The sequence below is a fragment of the Gymnodraco acuticeps genome, unplaced genomic scaffold, assembly GCF_902827175.1.
Source record: "Gymnodraco acuticeps unplaced genomic scaffold, fGymAcu1.1, whole genome shotgun sequence".
NCBI lineage: Eukaryota > Metazoa > Chordata > Actinopteri > Perciformes > Bathydraconidae > Gymnodraco > Gymnodraco acuticeps.
The window spans coordinates 152,859-170,784 of record NW_022990776.1 but is presented as its reverse complement, the minus strand read 5'-3'; the positions used below and the strand labels follow the sequence as shown (position 1 = coordinate 170,784).

The 17,926-nt window shown below is 39.4% G+C and overlaps 1 protein-coding gene across 1 annotated transcript; it reads left to right on the top strand.

The window, feature by feature from the left end:
- The first annotated feature begins 186 nt into the window (after positions 1-186).
- mtch2 (mitochondrial carrier homolog 2) lies at positions 187-17,516 on the top strand. The gene is made up of 13 exons (XM_034232699.1): positions 187-327; positions 3,267-3,351; positions 10,208-10,314; positions 10,616-10,642; positions 10,728-10,784; positions 13,853-13,910; positions 14,012-14,063; positions 14,154-14,213; positions 14,994-15,087; positions 15,388-15,435; positions 15,512-15,579; positions 15,660-15,735; positions 16,783-17,516. Exons 1-13 carry the CDS (start codon positions 241-243, stop codon positions 16,867-16,869), a joined length of 906 nt encoding a protein of 301 aa, XP_034088590.1. The 5' UTR covers positions 187-240; the 3' UTR covers positions 16,870-17,516.
- The last annotated feature ends 410 nt before the right edge of the window (positions 17,517-17,926 follow it).

The window sequence follows — 17,926 nt, the reverse complement described above, 5'->3', positions numbered from 1 at the left end:
ACTTGTAATGAAGTATTTTAACAAAGTATTGGTGCTTTTACTCAAGTAACGCATCTCAAATATGTGTCCACCACGGCTGTCTAGTGGAGAAAGCAGAGTGATTTAATGTATGGACAGGGTCTGATGCTGAGCCATGGAAGAACACTAGATGGCGGTACCGTAATAAATAAGGCGGGATCGCTTCCTCTGACGCAAGAAGACGAACGTGAAGGGCTTCCTATATCCACTGTCTCTACAAAAATGGCGGACACGTGTGGCCAAGTATTGCTGGGATCAGGGCTCACCGTCCTCTCCCACCCTTTGATGTACATTAAAGTCCTGATCCAGGTAAGAGGGGAGGGGTCGGTGCAGACGCTGGGAGATGTTTCTGCTTTATGAGCTGCTTTGGACACTTTTGGCTCGCATTTGTAAACAACGTTAGCTAGTAGCCTGAGGAGGGACCTGTCAAACTCCATTTACAATAGCGCAGTTTAATTAGCATCGCCTGTCAGTAAATTAATATAAATGCTCGTTCGTCAATAATTATTATGGACCATTTGATTCAGCCAATTCAGCCAATTCAGCCAAGAGCAGCAAATATTTGTCTGACAACATCAACTACATTATGCTCCGTCTGTTGTCCCTATGACCTTCTGTTTCCAAATACTCTGTGTAGGCGGAAGTTAGTTGTGTTGCAATTTTTGAAGTTCATACTGTATTAATATATAGTCCTGTTTCTGTATTTTTGGTGTATGCATAGTTTAACACTTAATTTCCCATTAAAATAGTGAGAATGCACACATGCTGTTATTTCTAACCTGGTTGACATAGCTAGGAATAACAGCTAACTAGATGTCAGCCGAGCAGCTCTGCTTTGCTAGCTAACCTCGAACCTCCAATGAATACAATTCCCCGAAGTGGCTTCATAGTTTCCATTCAGAAACAGTGGCTTTGTTTCACAGTAAAATGCCCTTAGTTGTCCGTACAGTTAGTTTTACACCACAGGGTGCTGTTGGCTCACTATCGTCGTGCAATTTTAATATCTCATTTGCAACAGTACTGTTATCTACAGCCCGGTGTCATTTAGCCCAATGAAAAAGACAGTAAGCTAACAATAGCTGTTACTAAGTCAGCTTTGACCAGTGATGGAAGAAGTACTCAGGTCCTCTACTTATGGTGGCCTTGAATTGCAAGTCAAAACAACATTTCAGAAAACGCCACAGCATTTCAGAAAACACCACAGCATTTCACAAAACACCACAGCATTTCACAAAACACCACAACATTTCATAAAACACCACAACATTTCATAAAACACTTCAGCATTTCACAAAACACCACAGCATTTCACAAAACACCACAACATTTCATAAAACACTTCAGCATTTCACAAAACACTACAGCATTTCAGAAAATACCACAGCATTTCACAAAACACCACAACATTTCATAAAACACTTCAGCATTTCACAAAACACTTCAGCATTTCATAAAACACTTCAGCATTTCACAAAACACTTACAGCATTTCACAAAACACTTACAGCATTTCACAAAACGCTACAGCATTTCACAAAACACTACAGCATTTCACAAAACACTACAGCATTTCACAAAACACTACAGCATTTCACAAAATACCACAGCATTTCAGAAAATACCACAGCATTTCACAAAACATTTCAACTTTTACAGAAAGGTTATTCCTTTTAGGGAGAACACTTGTTGTTTGTGATTGGACAGAGCGAGCCAGAGAAGCACTGCTGTGATTGGTTGTTTTGCTGCCAGTCAAGAAATGACGCTTCGTGATTGGTCAGCACCCGACTGTTAGCACACAGAGCTCACAGCTCTTCATATCTGTTCAGAAACTGGACCAAAGTTCAACATGAACAAAACACGTCTGTGTCATGGAAAATACAGTCGCTGCTTTATTTCTGTCTGTATCATGTTGTTGTGAGTGTGGACGGAGCATATACAGGTTAGTTTATCCTGATCGATCCGATACACATTCAGAAAACACGCATTTCAAAAGGTTTTTCGCCTGCCGTCTTGTCTGCACACTTAATTAATTCATGGTTTTTACTAACCGGTATCAGTATGTTGATACTTCGGCATCATTTTGAAACGTATATTACAATTTTAAATCACGGTAAAATGTAAATTTTGTTGTAGTCTACCACAGTATTTACATGGAGATGAGCCCCGAATATTCGCATCGCTCTAACAGCCCGTCCACACAGCAGCGTGCGTTGAAGCTTGCCGGCGGGCGTGTCTGAAACTCGACCAACAACCAATCAAATGAATCTCCCCTCATTTCTTGACTGGCAGCAAAAACAACCAATCATAGCAGTGCTTCTCTGGCTGGCTCTGTCCAATCACAAACAAGAAGTGTTCTCCCTAAAGGTATTCCTTTACAACTTCCTTTCCGTAAAAGTTGAAATGCTGTAGCGTTTTGTGAAATGCTGAGGTGTTTTCTGGAATGTCGTTGTGTTTTCTGAAATGTTGTGGTGTTTTCTGCTGTAGTGTTTTCTGAAATGTTGTTTTGACTTGCACTTCAGGGCCACCGTATCTACTTAAGTAAAAGTAGTAATGCCACAGTCTAAGCATACACTAAAGTAAAAGTCCTGAGTTTTAAATGTTACTTAAGTAAAAGTACAGAAGTATTATCAGCTAAATGTATCAAGTGTCAAAAGTGAAAGTACTCATAGTGCAGAATGCCTGTTATATGTATTTTCTAATAATAAAATCAGAATAATATTCTCTAATAATATTTCAGAGTTTTTAACTTCTTAAATATGGAGCACATTTTGGGAAGTAGTGAGTAAATTAGTAGTAAATATATATTATACAAACACGTTATGTAAAAGTAACTACACGTGCCAAATAAATATAGTGCAAAAAGTACAATATTTCCCTATCAAATGTATTGAAGTAGAAGTACAAAGTAGCAGAAAATGAAAATACTCAAGTAAAGTACAAGACAGTCGAATTATACTTAAGTACAATACTTGAATAAATGCACTTAGTTACTTCAGACCACTGGCTTTAACCAGTGAGGCAACTCATTGATGGTTTACAGTTGTTTTTAAAAGACAAAATTAAGTAGTGGCCAGAAAAATGTTAGGATAGTTTGTAGAATAAACAAATTCCACTGAGGCAAAATGTCAACAACTTGACTACAATGTATCAAAACACCAGGAAGTGTGGGGGAGCCACAGTTGCTAAGACATAAAGTGCATACAATTACAGTGCATATTGCTTATCACTCTCTTATCACTGTGTCGTTAGGTAGGACATGAGCCACTCGCTCCAACCCTGGGCAGGAACCTGTTTGGCAGACAAGTCTACCAGCTGCCTGGACTGTTTGCTTATGGTGAGTGTCTTTCGCATTTAAGCCCTGCTTACAACTGTATCCTTTATTACATTAGGCACTTTCACACCGGAGTATTTTCCCACTATAGTTCCGATAGTTCTTGAAATGTTGCGTACTTCACACTAGGTTCACAAAGATTTCGGTTCGGTACGTACCTTGGTTTTTAGGTCACGGTTTGGTTCGGTACGTTTTCGGTACAAATTATCACACATATATATTTTTTTAAACTGTGAATAATGTATTCACTCAAATAAATACAAAATATAATAAAATAAACATTAAGGTGCAGCATTTCGATTAACTGAAATAATTTGCATTTGAACTTTACTGTACTAGTACTCACAAAACTATTAGTTTTGGGTTTTTAATTATTATATCAACTGTGAATTAGGGCTGTAGCAATACACTAATCTCACGATACGATACACGATATTCAGCTCACAATACGATATATATCACGATATTCAGCCAACGATACGATTCGATACGATTCGATACACTTATATCATTTTCTGAAAGATTTTAAAGGGACAGTGTGATTTTGGTGACATCTTGTGAGTGTTCCATTGACTTGGATTGAATTAATTCAACTGAAAACTGAAAGCATCAATTATACAATATATGGCTCTGACAGAGAGTCTACAGCTTGCAAATGCTGGACAAAATGAATCAAAAGATGTGGTGAGAAAATTAGTTTCATTTATTGAAACAGTGCAAACTGTAGCTTACAAGCCTTTGAAACGTAAGTACATAAAGTGCAGTATCACAATGGACAATGGAGAATTAAAAGGTGCAGCAGGTGGCGGAACACGGGGGATTTGAATGGGATTTGTTAGAAATTAAAATCAATGTTTTGATGGCATAAAGTACCTTAAACATACCGTCAGTTTAAATGCTGTTTTATACTGAAAAACCAGAAGTTCTTGTGCACAACCAGTTGTTAAGCTTTTATTCTGAAAATCCTTCATCTCCGGTTAGCATTTAGCATGTGGCTAATATACCATTTACTATAGAGGTGAATTTAGTACACCGAAACCTACTGATTTCAACACTACAACTATAGACGTCGAGATATTATTATTGCTGAATATTAAATGAAGGTACAGTTTATTTGAATACGTTTGTTTACAGACGTGGGTAGCATGAGACAACATCCAGAACTACCGGAAATGATACCAGCCGTCAGGTATTTTTGGAGTATTGATTACAGCGTTTAAAATGTATTAAATGAAAAGTCATGAAAGAGATAAGGAGGAGAAAAGGCGTGTTTAGTTATATTTAATGTACAATGTCTGAATCCTCTGTAATGCGCAACAACGAACATTGGAGACGTGGAGGGCCGGCCCCCACCAGCGCCAACCGGCCCACAGGGAGGAGCCAGCAGAGGATATTTAACAGCTGGAAAGGCGGAGCTCGCTTTCTTCCCTTCGCTCACGAGAGCCAGAACACAGCTGTTTTTCTGACTGAACCATCTTCTGCTTGTAACATTACCGCGCTTTTTATTAATTAAAGTATACATTTGAACCTTCTCAGAGACTCAATTAGTCTCTTTTTTAAAGCTTCTCTCCTGGACGCGAGAATAACGAACACAGTTATCAGACTTAATGTATCGATACCCGCGGCTGAAATATCGATACTTTCTCGGAAAACTAAATATCGATATATATCGCAGGATCGATTAAATTACACAGCCCTACTGTGAATATTCACTCAAATAAATACAAAATATAATAAAATAAACATTAAGGTGCAGCATTTCGATGAACTGAAATAATCTGTATTTGAACTGTACTAGTACCTAAGCAGCCAGTTTGACATTAGGACTTGCTTGTCATTGTATTTTCATGTTTTTTTTTTAAAGAAAGATGAACTTGTCCACATTGCTTGCCGAAAGGGCAGATCTGCTGGCACTAACAATGGCTCCTGCTGTGGAGAACACCCTCTCGCTAGGGACAGAGGTAGCAGATACAGCCAGGTAGCGCTTTGCTAACATGGCAACATAAGGATATTTGGCGTTTGTAATAGCTTTGGCTCGGTCTGAACTCTCTGCGAGTGGTGGAGGCTTAAATGCTAGTGGGAGTTGGGTTTGCACTTCAGTCTTTTTTCTTTTGGTACCGGTGATATTCACGTTCGGGTGATGCCTTTTCAAATGAGTGTGCAAGTTTGATGTATTGAAAGCCGCGTAACCAAATTTAGTTGAACAATGCCGACAAACAGCTTTGGTTCGGTCCACCTGTCTTTGTCCGTCATCCTTGTACGTAACTGCGAAACCAAAATGTTCCCAAACCGGAGACTTCAATGATGCTGGAGGATTTTCGAGCTCAACTTTATCTGCGTTCGCCATTTCGACAGTTCCTCAAATTACTGACTAAATGTTAACGCATCCCTCTGACCAGCTCTCATAGTATGCCTCTCGTCCAATGAAATGACTTGGTCGCTCTGACGCGTTGAACCCAATGTGAGCAAATTACTCTGAATGCTGCGACGCAGCACCTGAGATTACTTCCAAAAAGTTGTTCACGTTCTCAATTTTTTACGTTTAACGTTATATTCGTTCGGTACACACGTGTACCGAACCGAAGGGCCCGTACCGAATAATTTCGGTATTGGTACGTGTACCGTTACACCCCTACTTCACACCGAAGAAATCCGGAACTAGAACATAGTTCATGAGAACCTTTTCACCCCCTTTTTAGTCCCTGCTAGAGAGCAGGTACTTTCATGGGAGAAAAAGGTTTCCATTTCTGATTGGCTGGGCGGATTGCAAACCACGCCCCGTAAAACTCGGAAAAGTTTTGTATTTGCTGCCATTAGCATTATTAGCATTAGCCCAGCGCACCAACGGAGAGAGACTAACTTATAGCAACACAAAAAAAAACATGGGAGCAGTGGAGTGATGAGGAGGCATTCTGGCGATTTACTCGGAAGGCTTCTACTGAAGCCAGTCCCCAACTCCGGGGATTTCCTTCCGGGGACTTCGGGTGGCAGTATACGCCGTGAAGTTGTTTGCGGCCTGCCAGTAAACCTAAAGCAGAAGAAGAAGAAGGGACGTCAGCGGCTTAATTTGCCTAATCCTCTCTCAGGGACTTATTCCGGTGTGAACGTGATCTGCTCTTTAGTTCATCAGAACTAAAGAGTTCTGATGAACTAAGTACTGGGAACTAAGTACGGCAAAGTACTGCTCTGCAGAAAGCAGGGAAGGACGTGCCCTTGTCTCTGTATGGGCATTGATTATTAGCGGTTTTAAAAAAAAACATTTTTAACATTGTACGGTGTCCTTGGGTGTCATGAAAGGCGCCTAAAAATAAAATGTATTATTGAACATAGTGCTGCTGAAGTTCTACCTTTTTTTAATGTATTTGTTCTACGCTGTGTCTGGAAGAGTTATTGTAATTGACTGAGATCAGATTCCATTTTGATTATTCAACATTAACTGTTATATTGGGGTGTAACCAGTGGCGGCGCCAGAGTATTTTTGTTGGGTAATCTATGGTAGGGCTAACCCATACAGTGGTGGGGCACAAGTCAATATTTGTAATGTAATTACATACACGCTATATCGCACCCCTTGACAGTGAAACGCATGCGTGAGGCTTTTATTAGTTTTTATTAGTCTCCTTTTATCAGCTAAATTACATCGAGAGCAACAGGTGTGAGTTAAACAATACAATAGCCTATTCTGCTAATTCCACGTTGTTACAACATGCTACGCAGCGGCAAAAACAAGAAAAGTTGGCATATAGAATTGAGAGGGGGAGAGAAACAGAGACACAGGTAAACAGAGAGAGACAGACACAGCACACAACAGGTAGCCTGTATCTCTATTGTCATACAAAACACTTTTTCAAATGACCCATTATTACAAAATATATTCAAAACTCACTATTCACTCTTCAGGTGGGTCGTGTGACTCTGACACCTGTTCGACTTGTACCTCAATGCGAGGGCGTTTAAGAGCAAATCTATCCATCCGAAATATACAATTAATCCTAGAAGTTCTGCTGTCTGTCTGCAATTTACTCGGCGCGAGTTTGGGGACTTTTCAATGTGAACGTGACGAATCAGTAATGCATGACGCAGCAGACCCAACGTTTCGTTGCTCTGATTGGCTGTAGGTCTGTTCAAATTGCATTCGGAGGCATTCTGATCTGACCGCGGCCGCGCTGATATTATAACGTGAGAGAATGTCCACACCTTTAGTGTATAAAACTCCCCCACTACTTAGACTATTCCTTGCACCCCTCTAGCATAAGCCCGAATGGTCTCAACCATATTGCGTCAGTAACGTGCACTTGTTGTTACAGCAGGATCAGTTTGTGTGTTGTGGACACGACCGGTAGATTTTCGCAATCCGTGTTCTCAACATGCTTACTTTAACATAATTTGTCATGGTCGGGCTAAGGTAGGGCTAAGCCATTTCTTGGTATGGCTGTAGCCTACCCCAACCATACCCTGGCGCCGCCACTGGGTATAACAATACATGGATCTGGATCAAAACATATATTCCATGGATGATGTTCCAATATCATTTATAAGAAGTGAAAACATCAATAACTGTCATCTTTAAGATTTACTTTTATTTTGAAATTCTCAAAAAAATGGCCCGGTTGAGTCACCATTTCTGTCCATTTCTGTACTAAGCCACATTTTTATTTTATTATTTGTGACTGAATGTGAACTTGTGAAGCTAGTCAAGCTACCTCTTTCCAGTAGAGTTATTTTTGTTTTGTTACTGCACTTTCTGCACTCAATTTGTTTACATGGTTATTTTGTGGAGGACCACTGATAAGCTTTATTTTGTTTTGATCCAATGCTGCACAACTGAACTGATCCAATGCTGCTGTGAAAAAAAGAAGCTATATCCATGTTGGATAGAATGGGTAGTTGGGTACTGTCATTTAAATAAAAAAAATAACCTTAAGGGACAAATTGAATGCTTTTTTCCTTTTTTTTCTCTTAATGCATTGCATAAAGATCGGATCGGGAAAAATCCGTATCGGCAGATTGTCAAAATCAAATGATCGAAATCGGATCGGGAGCAAAAAAAGGTGATCGGGACATCCCTACTCGTTACTTCACTCGTTACTTTACTCGCAGGGCCGGCCCGCCCCTCCCTACGGGCAGATCACGCAGACTGCTAAAGTTTCAAATGTTCTCTTTAGTTCAGTTGTCGCATAAGACTGATCCAGATAGCTCCTGAATGTTTTCCTATCTGACCATGGCTGTCCTCTGTCTCCTGCTATCTGTATTTTGCGCAGTCTATCTCTGCTCACGCTGTTGCGTCGGCGTGTTCTCCTGCGTCTTGGCCATGTGTCGCACTGGAACACACCGCAAAGACTTCAGCCAAGCACGTACGAACTGCGCATGCGTAAGTGGCAGCAGGCGGTGGTAGTGTGTATTCGTCATTCAAAACAGGCAACAACCGGAAGACAGAGAAGAAGAACAGACTACGTGATATAAACAAATAGCGTGTGCGTTAGCTTCACCTTAGCATGTGTTCTTTGCAGGTGCTTGTTTAGGTTTGACCACGTGGTGTTTACAGCAGTGGATAACAGCTTCTGGCCTGGACACAGTTTGCACCTCACCGTCACATTCCTGTATATTCTTCGGACGAACTCAAAGTAATGGGCATACCTCCACCCCTCGAAAGTTATCTCTGACTCAGCCATGTTTATGCAGCACTGCACGTGGAGATGTGGACGCGCAAGTCGCGCAGATTACGTACATATAAACGTGCAGCGGAAACCCCTCTTGTCTGTCAGTTTGATGATTATGACTGATTTTAGTAAGTAACGCGTGTCGGGGCAATGTTGGTAACTGTAGTGATTACTGAATTATAAAAGTAACGCGTTCCACTACTCCGTTACCGACAAAAGTAATATTATTACAGTAACGCGTTACACCCAACTCTGATGAGAGCACACTATTCCCCTGTGTTTCAATTTCCATTAAGGTGCCCTGTGATTGTTCATACAAGTAAACAAAGTGCTATTCAGCTAATGTTTCTTGCAGAAATGTATCATCCCCTGAGGTCGAGTGCATTTTATCCTCCATAGAACACTTGATAACAGTGTACTTCTTCTTTGCCTTTTGTTGGCTGATTTATTTAAGCAAATGCATTAGTAAAAGGGGTTTTAATATAAATAATGTTTTAAAATCAATGTTACTTGTGTCCTCAAGTGGCTTATTGAGAGTTAAACATCATCTGTTGAAACCGTCTTAAAGTTCAAAGGTTTAAACGTTTTATTTGTCATATACTCGATAAATATCGTTTGCAGGCTTACTTTCTATGTATGTAATACACACTTAACATAACAGTTAACGATATAAAATAGTGCCATAGCAAAATGGTTCAAGTAATTTGAAAAGTGTGTACATATAAATGGTACGGTATAATACATACTGTTAACTGTAACAACATATAAATCAGTGGATATGAGGGACAAACAGATACACAAATAACCAGCATATTATGAATATGCGTAAGTGGTGACACTTCACAGAGCTCAGGAATTGAACAGACTTATGGTCTGTTGGATGAAACTGTCCCTGAGTCTGGTGGTTTGGTTCAGATGCTGCAGGACCCAACAGCTTGTTGCTGTGGAGATCTGACGAATACAGCTTTGTTTTTTTATTTATTTTGTCAAACTACCTCTAAAAATACTCCAAAGAACCAGTCCCACTCGGAAAAATGTGTTTATTTGTATTTGACTGCTGCCAACCTTACAGCGACAAATTCTCACGTACAAACCCACTAATATTATATGAATCCTTTCTAAAATCTGTAACTATGTATTTGTGGTCTACTGTTTTGAGAAGGTAATTTTCCAACTTTTGTGTATTTTCTGACTTTCAGCTAAACACATCATCACGATTGATGGGAAAGCAGGACTGTTCAAAGGGCTCGGTCCCAGGCTCTGTGCTGGCTCCATCGGAACCATAGTGCACAGCAGAGTACTGCAGGTAGGACTGAATACATCGTACTGTAGCACACATTTAGCTGGTTCTTCAGATAGAAGTAAGTTGCATCATTTATAAACTGATAAGACTCGTGTAGGTTGATGTTAACCGCTCATCTAATTTAAAATCAGGATTTATATGCAGCAAACTGATATCTGAACATCCTGAGTGATTACTGATGCCTGATAAATGGATTTCATTTAATGTTATTCAAGAAGGTTAAACTCATTTCTTAATGTAAAGTATTTATTCAGATCCTTATGAATCCTTCAGTTGTATCATATTAACCTCTAGTTTCTTACAGAAATGTCAGGAAGAAGGCACACTTCAGGTAAGAGTTTTTAGTCTGATTCATTGTTTGTGCCATTACAACATACTGTGATGTGGATGGTTCTGAGGTTTGTTCTGTTCTCCAGGTTCTGGGAGGTCAGCAGAAAGCTGCCGAGGGCTCCCTGCAGCACGTTGTTAATGAGGTACCACTCTCACACACTGCACTTATACTGTGGGACTGACAGAATGCCATACTCTGTTCAAATAATGACAGCCTATCGGAGTGTATTAAAGCTGGGCAAAGTCCTCACACAACTCTCACTTCTCTCGATGTAGTCGGCAAAAGGTTAGAAAAACTCAGGGTTTCTCAAAGTGCCAAACACAGTGACATCTGGTGGTTTGTAAAACGTATAGCAGCCGTATCGAAACACTCATTTTTAATTGTCTTAGTTTGTGCTATAAAATTCCTGCAAGCATGCGTGTTCTTATTAAATCTGTAATACTTTAGTTCTGTGCTGCGTTAGCCCCCTAAACACACAACCCGCTAGCAGGTTTGAATGGCATGCTTGCTTCAAAACAATTTCCCAAATGACTCCAGACCATTTGTCATAGCCAAAGAACTGTAATAAAATACATTATTGTGAGATTTTCATATTTTTGACAGTTAATGCGCGCATAATGTTTCACACATGCTCCTATCAGGAAAAACAATCAAAATATAAGCTTTAAATAGTGATGTTCCATTAAAATCACTTTAGTTTTCATACGTCTTTGCAAAAAATGAATTGTTGGCATCAACCAGATTCAGTAAAAACATAAATGAAAACACAAAAGCACAACATAATGAACTTTTCTACATTATTACCACCACCACTACTTTAATATTGTAAAAAATAATGTTGTATATTGATAACCTTTTTCGAATTTTTGTAAAATAATTATTAAAGAAATTCAAATAGCAACCTTTTGAGTTTTTTTGAGCTCTCACCACTGCTAGCCATGGTTGTGCGGTTCCCATTGCGGAGGAGCAAATTAACATTTGTCTGGAAGGAAGTCTCAAAGATACGTCTAATGATAACATAGCGGCTCGATCATAAAGAACAAAACTGAAAATGAACTCAAAATAAAGCTGCTATTCAGGCATCAGATAGCTAATTTTACACAGCGAACTGTTCTAATGTCGAGGCAAGCAAATCATGTTGTGCCTTTTTATTCCAATGATCCAAATGAGTACAATGAACAACAGTTTAGTTTGACCCATCTTGCCCTTATTGTTTCCTGTGGCCTCCTTGTGTCTTTTCCTGGTAAAAAGAAATGTGTTCTCTTTGCGCCAGTCCCACCCTAACCTGTCTCTAATGCCTCATCACCCAGGCCCAAAGCTGCCTTCAAAATAAAAGCATAAACACAACTTAAATGAATTATAATACTTAAACTAAATAATAATGTGTGTACTATTAACAAAAACAGCAAGAAAATAAATGTTTAAGTATTAAATAATATCAACATAAAGCTCATTAGGCGCGTTCACACCACAGTACTTTTCCCACTTTAGTTCCGATATAGTTCCGAAATGTTGCGTTCACACCAAAAACATCCGGAACTAAAATTAGTTCATGAGAACCTTTTTACCCCCTTTTGCTAGAGAGCTGGGACTTTCGTGGGAGACAAAGGTTTGCAAAACTCCCAAAAGGTTTTGTGAAGCCGCCATTTTATTATCCTTGCATTAGCATTATTAGCATTAGCCCAGTGCACAAACGCAGAGAGAATAACTTATGGAAACACAAAAAAAAACATGGGAGCGATGGAGATGAGGAGGTGTCTGCGTTCTGGCGAGTCCCAGCTAGTGTTAATTTCGTCAGCTATTTTTTTTAATTTAGTTTTAGTCTTAGTCCTGTGTTAAATTTCCTTTTTAGTTTTAGTCATATTTAGTCACCTTCATCCTGTTTTTATTTAGTCAAGTTTTAGTCAACTAAAAGTCTGAGCATTTTAGTCTTATTTTAGTCAAAGAAAACTAATTATTTTAGTCTACTTTTTGTCAATGAAAACTGTTGAGTCTTTTTTAGTCATCAGATTATAGAACATTTCAGTCAAACTAGTCTAGCCAAAACCAATAATTTGTCATTTTAGTCAAATTTATTTCACAATAAGATTATATCTTGTCCTTATTTGATGAAAAACACAGGTTGAATAGAAAGCAGCTTTGCAGAGACTATTATGGTCAGGTTTGTGGTGTTTGTACCAGCTGTGTTATGGCCACATTGCTTCCCTTCTGATAAAACAATGCATTTGCTTTTTTTCTCCGCCTCATTGTAGCGAAAATGGGCCCAAATATCACATTGTTTCTTTCTCCCAAGCAGTGGTGGCTTTAGACTTTTTCGTTGTCAGTCATTTTGACGGACAGGATCGTAACATTTCCGTCATAATCCATTATTACCCGTCGAGTGCACAATTTATCAATCACTCGCGCTGACGGGGGGGTATTCGGTTAACGCGAGTGCGACCACTGCACTCAAGCCCTGTTGTTGCCATTTTATTTTCTGTTAAATAAAGTTAGTTAGACCCGAGTCTTCCTGACAGTTCACAGTGTGCCGCTGCCCGGTGTAATTCAAATGTACCGCCGCGCGCACCACAGACACACAGCAGCACCGGAAATGGAACTGCTGGGAGAAAAACTGACTATCAGAGATGTAACGTTATCTTTGATGATATTTCGTCTCCTCATTTTTCGTCAATGAAAGTAAAGAGAGATTTTGGCATAGTTTTTATTTAGTAAACTACATTTTCGTCTCGTCACTTTTCGTCAACGATATTGCATGATGATTTCGTTATTGTTTACGGTGCTGTCTTGTCATCGTCTCGTTTTCGTCATGGAAAAAAAGGTTGTTGACGAACATATTTCGTCATAGTTTTAGTCAACGAAATTAACACTAGTCCCAGCAGCTTCTACTGAAGCCAGTCCCCAACTCCGGGGACTTCGGGTGGCAGTATACGCCGTGAAGTTGTTTGCGGCCTGCCAGTAAACCCAAAGCAGCAGAAGAAGTGACGTCAGCGGCTTAATTTGCCTAATCCTTCCCCAGGGACTTATTCCGGTGTGAACGCGATCTGTACTTATTCATGAGAACTAAAGAGTTCTCATGAACTAAGTTCTGATGAACCTTTGTGGGAAAAGTAGTAGTAGTAGTGAAAGCACCTATTAACAATATTCTGATAAGGTTTACTTAAATGTTTTATGTGATTATATGAGTTCATTATTTTTTCTTATTTTCCTCAGACAACCAAAGAGATGGTGGCTCGGTCCTGCGCCACCATAGTCACACATCCCTTTCATGGTAAGAGGACGTCTTTATGGCTTGTGATACAGCATACGTTTGTTTGATTTGTGTGCGGTGAGACATTATGTCAACTCTGCTTCCCTCCAATTGTTTTTCAGTGATTACTTTGCGATGTATGGTCCAGTTTATTGGGAGGGAAACAAAATACAGGTAATGTTTTCATGATAGACACACACCTCAAGGAAATGACCTTAACATTTATTAAATACTTAAACAAATAAATATATCTTCTATCCTCAGTGGGGTGTTTGACTCCATCGTCACAATCTACAGAGAAGAAGGCATGCTAGGGTTCTTTGCGTAAGTCTCACACTCCTTGTCTTTCTTTTTCTCCTTATACTCCTCTGGTCATAGACTTTCTGCGAAAGCATGAACATTTCTAGCAAGGTGTCCAAGCGTAGCAACTCTTAGCGAGAAAGGGACAGAAACTTTGAGCTTTAAGTGGGGTGTGAAAATATGTTGATCAATCCCAAAAAATTATAAACTATGTAATATCAGCTGTAGAATGGACAGTGAAATGAATACGCGTAATCATCATTAAAACATTACAAACAGGACGTTTATCTACAGTCCAGTCCCACATAGTTACACAGCCTGGAGAAAGGAAGACTTGTATTTTTTATTTCTTCTCTCTCAGTAGTATAATGTTATATCCAGCATGATGCTTATTGTTCCTTATATTGCTGATGTGTTAATGAGTAATATCGAGGCACTCAACAGAGCTCAGCTGTTTAGCAGTCTTATGGCCTATGGGCAGTTTTACCCCACAGGCCATAAGACTGCTAAACACCTGATTTCTGTAAAGTGCCTCCATAAACATTCATCTGTTTGTCATCTTGCAATCTACTTATTTATCGAAGCAGTTATCACCGCAATAAACAGTTCACATTCTGTTCTTGTATATATCATATTCTATTACATGTATATAGACTTATTGCACTATTTTGTATTTTTTTGCATTGTTGGAGGAGCTCGGTCATAAGATTTTCATTGCCATTGTTCATTGCACTGTAGCTGTACTGTAACGGTATGACAATAAAACCTTTGAACCTTGAATCTTATCCTGCTGTGTTCCTCCAGTGGTTTGATACCCCGCCTGCTCTGTGACGTCCTGTCTCTGTGGATCTGTAACCTGCTAGCCCACGCCATCAACACGTATGCCATCGACGACTCGGTACGCTTTCTCTCACACTCAGGACTCAGTCATTGCTTCTGTGTTCTGTAAAGGGGGGGGGTACCTATCAGGCAGGATTTACCCTGTAATGGAGATTGACTACTGTTATGGTGTGTACTCTCACCATCGCAATGTTTCAACAATTCTCAATCCTACTGAAATAATTATCCAAATAACGGTCCATTTAATTTAGTCGCCTGCAACAACTTATCAGGCTCAGTTTTGTTTGCCTGAAGCTGGCGTAAATTGTCTCCACTCGGGCTCACAGATAACTAACTGCTGATGTGTTCCTCTTTACAGATGAGTCACACAGGAGAAATCAAGAACTGCTCCCAGGCAGTGACGGGGGTGAGTTTAACCACCATGGCCGCCTGTCAGCCTGCAGTGTGTAGTTTCTTCATGCTGCTCTGCTCTTCTCTTCCAGTTCTTCGCCAGTATGCTCACATACCCTTTTGTCCTGGTGTCAAACCTCATGGCTGTTAATAACTGCGGGTGAGTGCTCCGGTTATCCTCTGCTTTAAATCCTCAGGAGAGTTTGATCCTACAGACTTTAATGAACTGTGTTTCCACAGGCTGGCTGGAGGTCTGCCCCCCTACGCCTCAGTATACCCCACCTGGGTGGACTGCTGGAGGCATCTCAGCAGAGAGGTACACACATCATATTTACTATATATTATTCAACTCAATATAATGCACACAAATCCTGGGATTCATCAGAGAGTGAAAACGTGTTTTACATTTTTTACTTTTTAAGTAATTATATATCGCTATTACATTACAAGGCGCTGCTTTTTTGTCCTGTTTCTACCTGGTTGTTTTTTTTAATCATGAACGGTGGTGGACAGTTAAGTAAATGTACTCAAGTACTGTACTTGTTACTTGTACTAGCTCCATCTAATAGAGATGAGTGCTTGAATTTATATATTTCAAGCCAGAATAAAAAAAAAAGAAGTTTGTAATATGTATAATTATGCTAACATGAGTGCTGGGATTTGTCAGTCAGTGAAAACATGTTTACAATTTTTCTGTAAACATTTTTTTGTCATCTCGTTAAATGTTTCAGTAATTATATTCTCATGAAACATGTCCCATTTTCTACCTGGTTGTCATTATTCATAACAAATGTTGGACAGTAACAAGTATATTTAGTTTAAGTACTTTACTACAGTGCAATTTTAGGTATTGTCTGCTTCGTTATACTTCTTCACTACATCTCATAACAAATCATTAATTTTTTACTGCATTCGTTTGAAAGATTTTGATACTTTTGACGGTTTTAGATGAATACAATTTGTAAAGAGAAAATATAATCAGTAATGAGGCAATTATTTTATGTTAAACCATCCAGCATCAAAAAAAGCTCCACCTTTTTACCAGCTGCAACATTAGTGGATATTTTTGGTATTTTCAGTATATTTTGATGCTATAAAACCTAGATTAGAGTCGCAAGACTATTATTAATTCTTTCCCATAATCATATCATCAGGTCCAGCTGAAGTCTGGACTAATAATGCTCATAAAGTCATTTCGTCATTAGCTGTTTTTGTGATATTGGTTCTAATATGAGTTCATGTAGCTGCAGGATGACATCACTTATGACCTTCTCGTTACTAAATGTTTCCTTGAAAAGATCAAACCGTTTTCACCATTGTACACACCAGACACTTCTAAGCACTTATCTTCTCTTGTTTCCAGGGCAACATGAGCAGAGGCAACAGTTTATTTTTCCGGAAGCTCCCGGCAGGAAAGATGTACGCAGTGGACCAGCAGAGATTTTTTTAAAAAGCCTCAAGAAACTGAGCTGAACATAGTTGTGATAATAAAGCTAAAAACAAATCATCATTGCCTGATCTGGGGGTTGGACAGTCGGCACTTAATCTTTTTTTGTATGCACTTGTTTACCATGAGGGTTATTTTCTTGACAACCGGCCATCATGTGAAATAAAAACACTTTAATTTCCAGCAGGCTTTGTTTGGTAACATAAATAAATAGATTGAAACTGCAGGGCTGTAAAATAATGGAGCATTCATTTTGTTTTGAAAACCCACATGGCATGGCTCATGTGTCTGAATAGTGTTAACAGACCAATGTGTAAGAGCCCCCCTTTCCCATGTTTTTTTAAGTATAGATTAATGTAAATGCCCCCCCTCCCCCCTTCATCTATGTGATGGGACTTGTTTGTTGAAAACAGCACTACAGTCTGCATGTGGTAACGTAATTATTGACATGTTGGTGATGAGTGGGACCCTTGTCATGTGGTTTGTCTCGATGTGTTCATGGTCATAGGGCTGCTTGGCGGCGTGATGCTAGTATACAGGGGAGGGGCTGGATGTTCAGGAGCATGTTTTGGATGTACAGAGGCATGGAGGGAGCCTGAGTGCTTGTATCAACTCATTCTGACCCCAATAAAAACTGCTTTTTTTTTTTACCCTGTCTTTTCTTATTAGGTATTTCATGGACAATCACTGGGAAACACATGAATCATCCAGTACACACACATCTATCACAGGTCCTAATAAAGTTAGGGAAATTAAGGGGTACAAAAAAAATCAAGGGCTAGAACGTTTTCATAAACAAATAATAATGTTGATACAATATCAATTGAAGTTTCAAAAAACGACAACTTAAGGTTCGTAAATAGTCTCCATCTGTCTCGAGAATGGCCTCCTGCAAACATCAATGACTGAAGTCAAATTATTAAAGGGGCCATATTCTGCTCCTTTTCTGGTTCATATTAGTATTTGGTGCCTCTACGGTGAAATGTCTCCATGCTTAATGTTCAAAAAGCTCTTTATTTTTCAACAATAGGTGTGAAGGTAAACTTCTGTTGTTGCAATG